The sequence below is a fragment of the Sinocyclocheilus grahami genome, unplaced genomic scaffold (assembly GCF_001515645.1).
Source record: "Sinocyclocheilus grahami isolate Dianchi unplaced genomic scaffold, SAMN03320097.WGS_v1.1 scaffold230.1, whole genome shotgun sequence".
NCBI lineage: Eukaryota > Metazoa > Chordata > Actinopteri > Cypriniformes > Cyprinidae > Sinocyclocheilus > Sinocyclocheilus grahami.
Window position 1 is genome coordinate 2,191,356 of NW_015505409.1, and position 14,481 is coordinate 2,205,836.

Below are 14,481 nucleotides of genomic sequence, written 5' to 3' on the forward strand. Positions count from 1 at the left end.
ATTTGGCCTACTCTGAAAACATTTTGGAAGTAATATGAGAGACATTAACATAGCACCAGCATGTTGCTTTAGTTTTTAGACAATGGTCAAATATCCGGTCATTATAGGCCTATAAAAATACTGGCCAAACAGAATCCCGCTTTGCTTAGGCCGGGAGAGACCTGCATTGCGTGCAAAAAAAAATAATCTCTAGAGCATCATCATTGAATTTATGGTAAATATTTAAAAAGTCTGTCCCAATAACATCAATTAGGCACAACTTGCGTAATCGGATTGGAAACTGCGAAGGGCATGCACTGGGACGATCATGTTGGTTTAAAGGGTTAGTTCACCCAAAAATGAAAATTCTGTCATTAATTACTCACACGAGGGTGAGTTCCAAACCCATAAGACCTTCGTTCATATTCGGAATACAATTTAAGATATTTTTGATGAAATCTGAGGGCTCTCTGACCCTCCCATAGACAGCAAGGTAACTACCACGTTCAAGGTCCAGAAAAGTACCAAGACGATCGACAAAGTAGTCCGTGTGACATCAGTGGTTCAACTGTAAAGTTACGAAGCTACGAGAATACTTTTTGCGCAAAGAAAACAAAAAGAATGACTTTATTCCACATTTTCGTCTCTACTGCGTCACTTGTGGACACGAGCTTGTGGCGGCGCTGACCCAGATCCTTACGCCGGATCTGGGTCAGCGCCGGCGCCGTCACACGCTCGCGTCATGGTACTGTCGTGAACGTGCGTCCAAAGTGACGCAGTCAAGACGAACATGTGGAATAAAGTCGTTATTTTTGTTTTCTTTGCACAAAAAAGTATTCTCGTAGCTTCGTAACTTTACAGTTGAGCCACTGATGTCACACGGACTACTTTGTCGATCATCTTGGTACTTTTCTGGACCTTGAACGTGGTAGTTACCTTGCTGTCTATGGGAGGGTCAGAGAGCCCTCAGATTTCATCAAAAATATCTTAAATTGTGTTCCGAAGATAAACGAAGGTCTTACGGGTTTGGAACAACACGAGGGTGAGTAATTAATGACAGAATTTTCATTTTTGGGTGAACTATCCCTTTAACCCGACGGCGTTAGGACCTTCCAGAAGCGTCGAGCTGTATGTGTGGATTTGGGTTGCATCCTGCTCGCTGTTTCGCTACAATGTCAGCAGCACGCCTGATTTCTCTCATCGCTTGCTGCATAACGTTTTTCCACTCTGGAAATGCTCAGCTGGGAGAGTCTAGATTACATGTTAGACCCTATGAAGTCCTGCTGAGGCAAAATCTGGGTAAGAATTTCATTTACACACGCGACCGAACCTGTCTCAGGCCTGTTACATCCACAAAGGGTGAACCTGACCACACGACAGCACAGTTTAGCATTGATTCACTTTTATGTGCTGTCGTTTGTAAATGCTAAATTGGCCTCTCAGTTAAAATATGATCGTAATGCACTGCATCAGTGGATTTATTTGAATTGTTTGTTCATTGTATCTCCTGCAGTTCTTCTAATAAGTGTTCTGTCCACCCTGCTGGTGGTCATGATTGGAATGGCAGTGTGTGTCTACAAACCTCTTCGACGCAGGTGACAAGCCCTCAGGATGAAAGACGCCGGGAACTGAACGCTACTATGGAGAAGGCTTGATTTTGAATATTAATGAGCCGAGCCAAGCCATTGGACGAGAACAACGCAACGTCAGCGCGAACTATTTAATAGTCGGGATCCAACCCTTCGCTATTGGAAGGTTGTGAATCAACGTCAGTATGACCTAATTAATATTGATGAACCACTGGCGTCTTCCCTGCAACGCTTTAATTAAATCGAGTCATGATCTCCAGATTAAACCCTCATTGTAATCAAGTCTCCCCAAACCTTATAAGTGTTTAAAACTGAACACTTATTTCAAACACATGCGTACTAAATTAGGATGTGTTTTTTACAGTGTGCAAGCTGCTAAAATGTTTACAGTCTGAATTTATACGTATTTATTTATTTAATATTATTTTCATGTATTTTTTGTAATATGTTTATTTGACTGGTTTTTGAATGTCAGATCTCTTGAATACGGCTACTGAATAGAATAAATTAAAGGCAATGTCTGAATCAGTGTGAATGTGCTTGTGTTCAAAATAAATAACTGAATGGAACAGTGCTAAATCATTTTTTTTAATGTTTACTACACTCTTAAAAAAGCTGGGTTAAATACAACCCAGTGCTGGGTAAAATAGGGACAAACCCAGCAATTGGGCTGTTTTGACCCAGCGGTTGAGTTAAATGTTTAACCCAACCTTCTGGGTAGTAACCCAACCGCTGGGTCAAAACAGCCTAATTGCTGGGTTTGTCCCTATTTTACCCAGCACTGGGTTGTATTTAACCCAGCTTTTTTTTTTAGAGTGTATACTTCTATAGGCCTAAAGGTAATTGCACTCAGAAAACTGGCACCCTTTCAAAATGTAAAGTACTAATATATATGGTAGCCTACTAATATGTACCATTTAGGGGTAAATAAGATACAAGTAACAGTTTTGTATCTTTTTTTCCCCCCTGAGAGTGTATTAAAAGTAATATATGATTATAGTTGGTATAGTAGTACCATAGTGCTTTTATAATATTATCATGAATAATTAGCATATTTACACTTCCATCACATTTGCTCCAAACTTCAGTATTTCTGTTGTCTGCCTAAGTGTGCTTTCTTCAATCCCATCACTCACGGAGTGAATTTCTTTTTCTCATTAGAGGAGCGAAAGAACTCATCCTTCTAATCAGGTCACATGCAATAAAACCAGCATCTGCTGAGCAGGTTATCTCTCCCTCACACAGGATAAATAGAGGACAAATGGATACTTATATATATATATATATATACACAGTATATATTTCCACAATGATTTTTCAACACATTTTAGCAGTTGGCCCACAAGTGAAACACCTGCTGAGCTGAAGTCACGGAAACGAGCACTTGAGCTGATTAAGTCAGGCAACCTAAATGACTATTTCCTGAAAAAGTCATTAAAAGCTTTTAAAGCCAAAGATGAACAAGCTGTAGCATTCTGTATTTTGCTTCAGGTATAGGCTAACACAGGTTTTACTGTTTACTGCACTTTGTTATTCTTCTAGTTATAGTGGCTAATGAATCAGAAGACTTGCACATTCACAGAAAATGTCTTCAGCGTTGCGAAAATAGTGGATATTCATGTAGCCTATCTAAAAACGACAGATATGAATTTGATATGTAATCAGCCTTAATGTAAAGTCTGATGCATTTGACAGGCCATAAAGTCAAAGGCCAGAGTCAGCTTCTTCGAAACGGATATTTCCTTCACTTCCACATGTGATCTCACTAAAAATCATGATTTTATTCCCACAGACGGCACACTGCCTCAAACCACTGCTGACATACAGCTTTCCTCTGCCAGCACATGGCACTCGAAGGTCTGCTGAGAAGGGAGTGCAGATGAGGCGCCATGACAAGCGCTCACATCTAACACAGGGGCCTATTAAGAAATGTCACATTACACGAGATTTCTCAATGGGAAAGTGTATCTTTGGATGAATAGACCACAACCACATCTGTATGAGATGTGAGTGTATGAGGCCAGTAAATTATCCCCTTCGTGCCACATCCTTTAATACATGCTTTTTACAATAATATTACTATTTTTGGTGTCATCTTGGACATTGGATTATGTCAGAATTTGTGTCCACATATTGAAAACACACTTGCAAATACAACTTACAATTATAATTTTCAATTCCTTTTGAATACAGTCCAGAAAATACTTCCATAGGATAATGTTTTTCAAAAAGAGACACTACAAAAAGCATTTAAGAAATAATAATAAAAAAGAAGAAGACAGAGAAAAAGTAAAAAAAAACACGTTGACAAAATAAATAGCACTGTCAGCTACAACAGGAAGGAACAGCATGAGATTCCCTAAAGATTCCCAAACAGAGCAGGGCAGGTTCTTCCACATTTACCACATCAGAACCTCATTCAGCAAACAATGCTGTCCAACCACACACATTCCCACAGACAAAAACAGCTGGGTTTCTTGTCACACATTCCCCTAGTCCTTTAGTGTAGCATGAGGTTTGGTTGGTGCCAGAAAAGTGACCCAGTACTGCCACATTCATTCTTTGCATTACAACATACTCATGGCGATCTAAACGGTTTTATTGTATCATTTTACAAATTAGGCAGACTAAAAGCTTGATGCGTATCAGCTTACATCGGACAGGCCTTTTCAGAAATATCCCGGTCTGTATGAGTGCCTCTCACTCCGACGAGGCACGGCGGTGTGATTTATTGCCTTTACGGTAGAGATGCTTCAGTCAGAAGTTGCCGAATGACAAAAGCACACGAAAAGGCTGAAAATGGTACTGTCCCACTGCTTTGTGTAAAACATTCATTTCTTTCACTTTCCTTGGCTGCGTATAAAATGGTTTTAAAGGAACCCGACAACTGGTGAGTATCAGTTTAACCCTGAGATATAACGTTAACGCTGACGTTAATGCAAAAGGTGTATGCCGTGCCTCCAAGCTTTCTTACTCGTTTTGCTAATAAACGCTCTACCTTTCTTACGTTTATTTATATAACATAGGCTACATGTTTACAAATTAATATTTTGTATACCTTTTTAAACTTTATACAAGTTATTTGTTATTTTATATTAGACATAGCCTGCCGTATAGCATGGTGTATTTTTACGTTTTGTTAATAAAAGTTCTATGTTTTATTTATAGGCTAAAGTGAGTTTGACGTTGTATTTTGTTGTTGCATTCAAGCAATTGACGCAGAATTGCCGCCAATTCGAAAGTGAAAGTAAAATGCCCACGGCGCTTTTAAGCTATTTAAAAGCGAGAAAAAAAAAGAGGGAAAATTCAAACGAACAATTGCTTTACGCCGAATTGCCGCTATTTGAAAGTGAAAGTAAAATGGCACGGCGCTTTTACAAGCTATTTAAAAGCGAGGAAAAGAGGGAACGCTCCTGCCCCCACGGTGATACCGGTATTATCCGTGTTGTCACACATCGATTAACCGGTGGGAAAATTTCCTCACCATCACTCTATTTAAAAGTATCACAAAAATATTACTTTCTTTAAAAAAAAAAAAAGTGCCCCTGGACAAATTATTATGGAAACATGAAAGGTACCCATCGCTCAACCGATTCATCATGGATTGTGTTGCCTGTCCATCAGAATCACTCCAAGTGTCCTAAAAATTAACCGGTGGGAAAATTTCCTCACCATCACTCTATTTAAAAGTATCACAAAAATATTACTTTCTTTAAAAAAAAAAAAAAGTGCCCCTGGACAAATTATTATGGAAACATGAAAGGTACCCATCGCTCAACCGATTCATCATGGATTGTGTTGCCTGTCCATCAGAATCACTCCAAGTGTCCTAAAACAAAACAGCCAGCCAGACTGCATATTAGAGACAGACATCTTCAAGAAATGCACAGAATGCACTAACAGGAAGTTCTCTGACCTGTGAATTGAGTGCACTGGACTCGAGCAGACTCTGGTGAATGGCGTACTGGAGCAGCTCTTCATCATGACTGGCTGGGTTGTAACGGCGTGTGTTGGAGTGGCGGTAGCCCCCTCGGTGGTGATAGTGCGAAGGTGCCACGAACACAGATGGACACACCTTGAATGGAGCAGGTCCTGCAGGAGCAGGAAGTGAAACATACTGCACTCAACATTCATGTTAGAACATTTCCCTGCTGGATCAACAAACCAATAACTCATTCCCACTATGAATTAAGGGCAGAGTTTGTGAGAGTTAACAGGTCTTCTGTGCGTTTTTGTTCTGGAACAGACGAGGAATCAATACATTTCCAAACCTGAAGCCTGGCTGTCACACTTCTCTTCTGTAGGTGTGGGTGTAGAAGCTGATTGGTTGGAGTCCAAAGGTTCATCTGTACTGCACTCGTTGACGTTTCCAAATGTGATGCGGGCATTCAACACATGGAACAGAGGGATTTCTGAAGAAACAGAAACAGAATCAAACCCATGATCTAGTTAGCAGCATGCTCTGACTTATATTAAAGCCATTCACAAGATTGGTTAGTTGTTTATTTTTATTGCCATGTCAGCATCTTAGGCTTTCTTCATGGAGTTGGAATAAACAAAAAACAAAGAAAATAAAACCAAATCAACACACACACAAAAAAAAAACTGCAGATTAAATTATCTCTCTCTATATATATATATATATATATTTTTTTTTTTAATTAACATGATAAAAAAATCTAAAATCTTTTCAGGTAAAATCTTACTAAACAAGTCCCCGAGTGAGCGTAATCCATAAAAGTTTTCTATCAGTATCAGTCTTCCCTGCCTTGCTATACTGGACTTAGGTTCACTAGAGTTTTTGGACAAGGTGAAAAACTAAGGGAATATGTCCCTTCTACCAAATGTAAGTTTTATGAAGTCTTCCTTAAAGACAACAGACTTGAAACACTAAAGCAGTCTTGAGAAACTTGTGAGCAGGACAGCTAGATTAGTTAATGCTAAACTCTCTTCCATACACAACTTGAAAACATTTAGTTGAATTTTAAGAGTGTACTTTCGCAGTTTTGTTGCAGGTTAGAGAAATTAATATTCAGCCTGATGCATTAAATTACAAATGCTGGACAGGGTTTCATTTGAGAACTGAGTAGTAGGGCTGTTTGTTCCTCTCACTCACCGATCTTCACAGGGAAGCCAGGGGGAAACCTGAGGTTGATGAAGTCCCTGAGTCGGGCAAAGTGAGTGCTGGTGCGAGCCATCAGGTCAATGATGGGAGTGACCTGCTCTACCAGAGACAGAGGATGCTCTTCACTCATCCACAGGGTGCCTTTAAACCTGAGAGGGGGTCCAAACACAAAAACTGAACCATTTCTTTAATTACATTCGTGTAATATATTATTTACTTATTTAAAAATAATTGTAGTGCGGTTGAGTGAATGGTCAGCCTTACTTCTGTGTTCTGATGGTGAGCTCAATGGGCCGACCGATGTCTCTGCCCTGAAGGTCAAAGTTGGGGTTAAAGTACTCCTCTGGAGTAATAGCTGTGGGGTTTGTGGCAGTGGCATACTCCATAGTCATGTCCTGTAATCATACATACAAATGAATCCTTCCAGCTTTGTAAAACACAAGTGTCCCGATGCTTTTTTTTTTTTTGTAATGTACACCTAAAATGTATTTGATCTAGATAACAAAATATCAAACTATTATACACATTAAAAAAAATAATAATAATTATATATATATATATATATATATATACATACACACACACACATTTTAAAAGAACAGTAGTACTACTCAAGCGAAATATTCCACAAAAGTAAATTTGTTAGGTTAAAAAAAAAAATCTATAGAAATACTGTTCAAAAATAGTACTTGTAGTATTTGGACAATTTATGGTTTTCAAACATTGGTGGAACATGATCATCATTAATGTGATGACCTATATGATGGACTATACATCCACTAAAAATCAACTTGACACTTGTTTTTGTTACAAGTCATTTCTAATATGGCTACAAAATTGTATTAATGACAAAAGACCATGATCCATTTGTTTGGATATTTCACTTGGTTTGAAATTTTGTATCAAATTCATTGACTTTCAGTGGGGTTTGTGGCAGTGGCATACTCCATAGTCATGTCCTGTAATCGTACATACAAATGAATCCTTCCAGCTTTGTAAAACACAAGTGTCCCGATGCTTTTTTTTTTTTGTAATGTACACCTAAAATGTATTTGATCTAGATAACAAAATATCAAACTATTATACACATTAAAAAAAATAATAATAATTATATATATATATATATATATATATACATACACACACACACATTTTAAAAGAACAGTAGTACTACTCAAGCAAAATATTCCACAAAAGTAAATTTGTTAGGTTAAAAAAAAAAATCTATAGAAATACTGTTCAAAAATAGTACTTGTAGTATTTGGACAATTTATGGTTTTCAAACATTGGTGGAACATGATCATCATTAATGTGATGACCTATATGATGGACTATACATCCACTAAAAATCAACTTGACACTTGTTTTTGTTACAAGTCATTTCTAATATGGCTACAAAATTGTATTAATGACAAAAGACCATGATCCATTTGTTTGGATATTTCACTTGGTTTGAAATTTTGTATCAAATTCATTGACTTTCATAAATTTGTAAGTGTGACTGCAGTGCCCAAATACTTCAGAAGAAAACAAATTCAATGTGTTTATTTACCCCTTGAGCACCGATCTGTTGCTCTACTGTCCCGAGTAAAGACTCCAGAACATTCCTTTCACCTGTTGAGATCAAAAGCATCAGTAATTGATATTAACCAGTTAACACAACAGGGAACAGACTATAGACCCTTTACCAGAGTGCTGGAGCCCAATCTGGAACTATTTCATGTGTTTTATTGCCAGAAAAGTAATTATGGGCAAGAAAATTGGCTTCAAACTGATCTCTACAACCTGAAACCGATCAATTTGCCAGATTCAGTTTCAAATCTTAATCTGGCAAGGCTGATGCAAAACAAAACTATACTAGAGTTAGTGCTATACTAGTTATGTACTGTAATAACGTTAATTAGATCACAGTTCATTACTCAAGTGGGAACACAGGGATGTTCTGAGAGAGATTTGCAGTTCCCGGTTGAGCACCAGCACCATTTTGGTAGAAAAGGGGTATGATATTTATAGTGTAAATCTTAAAGTGGGTTAATTACTTTTTATCCTGGCCTTCTCCTCGTCTGTGAGGTGCTCCGTCCTGGTGCGAATCACAACGTTCACATTGTTCACTGAAAAAACCTGCCAAAAGCAGTATTATCACTCACAGGACAAAGACTGCTTTATTCTGAATCTCACTGCTTTAAAAAGAGAGTCACACTTTTCACTAACAAAATATCAAACTATTATACACATTAAAAAAAATAATAATAATTATATATATATATATATATATATACATACACACACACACATTTTAAAAGAACAGTAGTACTACTCAAGCGAAATATTCCACAAAAGTAAATTTGTTAGGTTAAAAAAAAAAATCTATAGAAATACTGTTCAAAAATAGTACTTGTAGTATTTGGACAATTTATGGTTTTCAAACATTGGTGGAACATGATCATCATTAATGTGATGACCTATATGATGGACTATACATCCACTAAAAATCAACTTGACACTTGTTTTTGTTACAAGTCATTTCTAATATGGCTACAAAATTGTATTAATGACAAAAGACCATGATCCATTTGTTTGGATATTTCACTTGGTTTGAAATTTTGTATCAAATTCATTGACTTTCATAAATTTGTAAGTGTGACTGCAGTGCCCAAATACTTCAGAAGAAAACAAATTCAATGTGTTTATTTACCCCTTGAGCACCGATCTGTTGCTCTACTGTCCCGAGTAAAGACTCCAGAACATTCCTTTCACCTGTTGAGATCAAAAGCATCAGTAATTGATATTAACCAGTTAACACAACAGGGAACAGACTATAGACCCTTTACCAGAGTGCTGGAGCCCAATCTGGAACTATTTCATGTGTTTTATTGCCAGAAAAGTAATTATGGGCAAGAAAATTGGCTTCAAACTGATCTCTACAACCTGAAACCGATCAATTTGCCAGATTCAGTTTCAAATCTTAATCTGGCAAGGCTGATGCAAAACAAAACTATACTAGAGTTAGTGCTATACTAGTTATGTACTGTAATAACGTTAATTAGATCACAGTTCATTACTCAAGTGGGAACACAGGGATGTTCTGAGAGAGATTTGCAGTTCCCGGTTGAGCACCAGCACCATTTTGGTAGAAAAGGGGTATGATATTTATAGTGTAAATCTTAAAGTGGGTTAATTACTTTTTATCCTGGCCTTCTCCTCGTCTGTGAGGTGCTCCGTCCTGGTGCGAATCACAACGTTCACATTGTTCACTGAAAAAACCTGCCAAAAGCAGTATTATCACTCACAGGACAAAGACTGCTTTATTCTGAATCTCACTGCTTTAAAAAGAGAGTCACACTTTTCACTTTGGAGTTTCTGTAACTCTAAAAGAGCAGTTTTTTGTCCTTCCAGTGATTCCTAATGGTACTGCAGCTCTCAAACAGCTGGTCATCTGCTTACCTTGGCTTCAAATCCATTTACTACTTCTGCTCTGTCTGACCTCCAACCCCAGATACCGGATTTAGACCTGAGCACAAAATGCATTTTTGAATAGCATGTTTGATTTATTCTTCAGCAGCAATTGTGTTTATGTGTTTTCTGTGAATAAAAAAAAATAGTCAGTGTGCAACAATGTCCATGTGTGACATTTTTCATATATGCTACAATTCAAAAATTTGTGGTCAGAAAGCCTTCTTTTAAAGAAATTAATACTTTTTTTTTCTCAGCAAGGATGTGTGAATTTGACAAAATTGACAAATAAATGCTGTTCTTTTAAACAATCTATTTATCAAAGAATCCTGAAAACAAAACAAAAAAACAAGTTTCCACAAAATATTAAGCAGCACGACTTTTTAACATTGGTAAAAGAACGCTTCTTGAGCACCACATCAGCATACTAGAATGATTTCGTGCAAAACTGAAGATATGGAGTAATAGCTGGTGAAAATTACATTTTAAAATATATTTAAATAGAAAACAGCTATTTTGAATTGTAATAATATTTCACAATATTACTACTTTACTGTGTTTTTCATCTAATAACACACTTGGTGACAATAAGAGACTTCTTTCAAAAACCATTAAAGCCATAAACTTTTGAATGGTAGTATATTTATTAGATGTAAATCTTATATAAGGGGCCATACCTCTCAAATGCAATGTTCTTTGTGTCCAGATACGTGTTGACAATGGGTGTTGTCAGCCTCTTGGCTACTTCCTGTTCGGCGGGCTGCATGGAGTCCAGTGTGACGTCCTCCATCTCGCGGGAGAGATCGAAGCGCTCAGTGTCCACCACCTCGTCCTCGTGATTAACGTCCATCAGCTCAGTGCAGTTGTCTGTGAGAAGTCCACATGATACTGATCAACCACAAATAAACATCAGGCATTCCACTTATCCTCAAATGAAGTGCATTAGTAAACATACAAATGTGAATTTCCTGTAAGCTTCAGAAGAATTCACAGCACGTTTGCTAGAACCCCACAAACCAAATTAATTCGTAAACCACGGATGGTCAGAACGGTCGACTAGTCTTTTTTTAAAAACACATGCAAAGAGGCAGAGAAAATAACCTTCTCCTCTAAAGATATAACTTCTCCTTCCTCTGATCCAGGTCATGTTTTCAAAGCCCAGCAGGGTGGTATCCACCCTCAGACAGGCCCCACTCTTCCAGATTCTGCACACGTCGCTGGGACACACACGCGATACGAGAGGAACTGGATCCAGAGCAAAAGCAGCAGATGAGGGTCATTCTACAGCCTAATAAAACCATAAGAATTTATGTACAGAAAAGGTGAGGGGGAAAAAAGAGCACTTACTCCAGCTAGTGAACTCCCACTTCATCTCCATGTAGAAATCTGGAGACTAGGACAAAAAGAGGTTCATTACACTTTAGGCGCTTTCACATGACTCACATCAGGGCTTCAACGCACCTCTCAACACAAGCGTCAGGCGCCACATTGGCTTCCCAATAAAATGTGTTGCAAATAGCATCAAAGGGCAAATTGTTAGGTAGTAAGAAAGCATATGCTGTAAATGGTGAATAGTGAAAGTAAAACGAAAAGGTAACATATTTGACCTTAGAACAGAGAACGCTAGTGACGAATGAAAGAAGTCATGCTAATTGCTTGAGGAATAAAACATCTATGAATATCAAAATGCCTTTGATGTTAACACAAAGGATGGTTTTTTTTAATGGCCGTGTAGCTAAATCACAGCAAAAAATAAAAAAATTAAATCACACACAAAATTTGGTGATAATTGTTTTTAAGAAATAAATACTTTCATTCAGCATAGATGCATTAAACTGATCAAAAGTATCAGTAAAGATGTTTATATTAGGGTTGTGACGGTGAGGAAATTTTCCCACCGGTTAATCGACGTGTGACAACACCGGTAATACCGGTATCACCGTGGGGGCGGGGGCGTTCCCTCTTTTCCTCGCTTTCCTTCGCTTTTAAATAGCTTAAAAGCGCCGTGCTCATTTTACTTTCACTTTCGAATTAGCGGCAGTTCAGCGTCAATTGCTTGAATGCAACAACAAAACAATGTCAAACTCACTTTAGCCTATATATAAATCATAGAACTTTTATTAACAAAACAAATAAAAATACACTATGCTATAGGGCAGGCTATGCCTAATATAAAATAACAAATAACTTACATAAAGTTTAAATAGGTATACAAAACTGGAAATAGGCCAAGTAAACATGTATAATACATAACCAAATAAATAAAGAAACGTAGAGCGTTTATTAGCAAAACGAGTAAGAAAGCTTGGAGGCACGGCATACACCTTGATGTCAAATCAAATAAATAAATGACACAAAGTTTAAATTAAGTAAAAATCAGCAAACAATGTGGAACCAATTAAATAAGAAACTAATGTTTAAAAAACTTCCAAAATCACCTTAAATAAACGGCAAAAGTCAACAGGCTTTTCAAAATCCAAAAAACTGCCAAACAGGCGCTTTTGCATCTCGTTTCGAAACTAAATCATCCGCGATCGTCTTGTCCATCTCACCTCACTCTTCTTGTCAGTCAGCTGGACTCACTCTCCTCACTGGAGAAATGAAATCTGATCTGTGATGCAACTGCATTGAGCAGCCGCGTTCAGTTTTTAATTGTAGTGTCTGTTCTTTCACTGAACTAAATGATTTTTATTACTATACAAAATCTAAACGACGGTGGGGGTCGGTGCCGCGGTGGGCAAGTGACATAACCGGTGTGTCAGCTTAACCCCGGTATCACCGTCAGCACCGTCTATCGTGGCAAGCCTAGTTTATAATATTACAAAAGACTTCTATTTCAAATAAACTTTCTATTCATTAAAGAATCCTAAACAAATACGTATCATGGTTTCCACAAAAATATTAAGCAGCACAACTGCATCCAAACTTGATCATAAGAAATGTTTCTCAAGCGGCAAATCAGCATATTAGAATGATTTCTGAAGGATCATGTGACACTGAAGACATCACATAAATAAATGATATTTTAAAACAAATTACAATAGAAAACAACTATTTCAAATTGTAATAATATTTCACAATATTACAGCCTTTACTGTACTTTCAATCAAATAAATGCAGCCTGGGTGAACATAAGTGACTACTTTTAAAAATCTTACCATCCCCAAACTTTTATATACTATACAATAATAGCTCAAAATTCCCCAAAATAATACACAAAATCAAATGACAGACGCACCTCTCGGATCTTGCACAGTAACTCTGGAACGCCACCCAGCGCAGTGGAGGCTTTACGGTAATCTCGTCGCTGGAGCACCAGCTGCACCATCTCTGGATCTCCTGTGCTGACTGCTTCCTGCAGCACTGTGCAGACAACAACACACATATACATCTGCTTTAACTGGACCTTTAGGTATTTATCTTTATCTAAGAATATGGGCTTGTAATGGAAAGGTAAACATACTAGCTTCTATTCTATAGTGCACTGTAAATCACATAAAAAGACATCTGCTAAATGACCAGTACGTGTCTTGGAGGAGGTGATCATTAGAGCATACATAACACTGGATGCCGGAAAAGCCGGACCAGAGATGGCTGGGAAAACTACTGATGTGCAAGTGGTCATTATAGTTCTAATGGCATTCTTGTGGGGGTCAATGCAATTTACTTCAAAGATTGCCATGGCGATACTGCAAAACTATCTGATGTCTTATAAGACCTACTAAGTTGACTAATGTGCAATTCATAAGCTCTATTCTCACCTGTCCAATTTTTGTCGTTCTCTTTGGAAACATCTGCGCCGTGTCTGAGCAGCACTCTCACTGACTCCAAGTGTCCTAGTGAGACGGCCAGGTGCAGAGGCGTCCGGCTCCTGGGATCCACCTCTTCAATGTTACTCTGAAAGGAGTGTAAACACATACAGCTCATATGTTAGTGAGGAAATTGAGAAGTGCCAAAAATCATGAGCATTGCTCTTAAAAAAATGAAAATGGAAATATGCAATGCAACCGTCATTAATCAAAACACTGGATGCTCTTCCTGTGAATTGGTCATGATGCCTGTCATATACAGCAGCAGTATTCAATCATTCAGATGGCATGGACATTCAAATAAGATCATCCTAGGGTGAAAGACTCAAAACTAAAACTTAAAAGGTAGCAATATATCTACATGAATAAAGACACAATTTACTGTGAAAATTGATGCAATTGTTAAATAAATGTTACAAATGTGTGTGAAATATTATCTAGTTTCTATTACGTTTTTTCTGCTTGCTGCTAGATGCATTATTTATCTATTTATTTGAATTAACATTTATTTCTTTAGCTTACTCTT

At 37.6% G+C, this 14,481-nt stretch overlaps 1 protein-coding gene and 2 long non-coding RNA genes across 3 annotated transcripts; 1 reads left to right on the plus strand and 2 right to left on the minus strand.

Annotated features, from left to right (window-relative positions):
* Window positions 1-1,110: 1,110 nt before the first annotated feature.
* LOC107597285 (uncharacterized) lies at window positions 1,111-2,093 on the plus strand. Its single transcript, XR_001610449.1, has 2 exons — window positions 1,111-1,278; window positions 1,493-2,093. It is a non-coding gene; the product is annotated as an uncharacterized lncRNA (long non-coding RNA).
* A 1,179-nt stretch (window positions 2,094-3,272) lies between these two features.
* On the minus strand, window positions 3,273-14,088 carry LOC107597335 (ankyrin repeat domain-containing protein 13A-like). Its single transcript, XM_016288348.1, has 14 exons — window positions 13,908-14,088; window positions 13,385-13,509; window positions 11,494-11,539; window positions 11,248-11,391; window positions 10,824-11,013; window positions 10,138-10,204; window positions 9,876-9,957; window positions 9,389-9,450; window positions 6,958-7,088; window positions 6,685-6,842; window positions 5,840-5,980; window positions 5,485-5,660; window positions 5,301-5,397; window positions 3,273-3,487 (listed from the first exon to the last, which is right to left on the minus strand). Exons 1-14 carry the CDS (start codon window positions 14,071-14,073, stop codon window positions 3,273-3,275), a joined length of 1,800 nt encoding a protein of 599 aa, XP_016143834.1. The 5' UTR covers window positions 14,074-14,088.
* LOC107597357 (uncharacterized) lies at window positions 7,615-8,810 on the minus strand. The gene is made up of 3 exons (XR_001610453.1): window positions 8,733-8,810; window positions 8,246-8,307; window positions 7,615-7,652 (listed from the first exon to the last, which is right to left on the minus strand). It is a non-coding gene; the product is annotated as an uncharacterized lncRNA (long non-coding RNA).
* Window positions 14,089-14,481: the final 393 nt, after the last annotated feature.

Coding starts and splice junctions, on each gene's coding strand:
- LOC107597335 (XM_016288348.1), bottom strand. CDS start 14,073: ATGAGCTGTATGTGTTTACACTCCTTTCAGAGTAACATTGAAGAGGTG. Junction 9,958..10,137: donor TAAATGGATTTGAAGCCAAG/GTAAGCAGATGA, acceptor TGCTTTTGGCAG/GTTTTTTCAGTGAACAATGT. Junction 5,981..6,684: donor TGGCTTCCCTGTGAAGATCG/GTGAGTGAGAGG, acceptor CTGTTTCTTCAG/AAATCCCTCTGTTCCATGTG.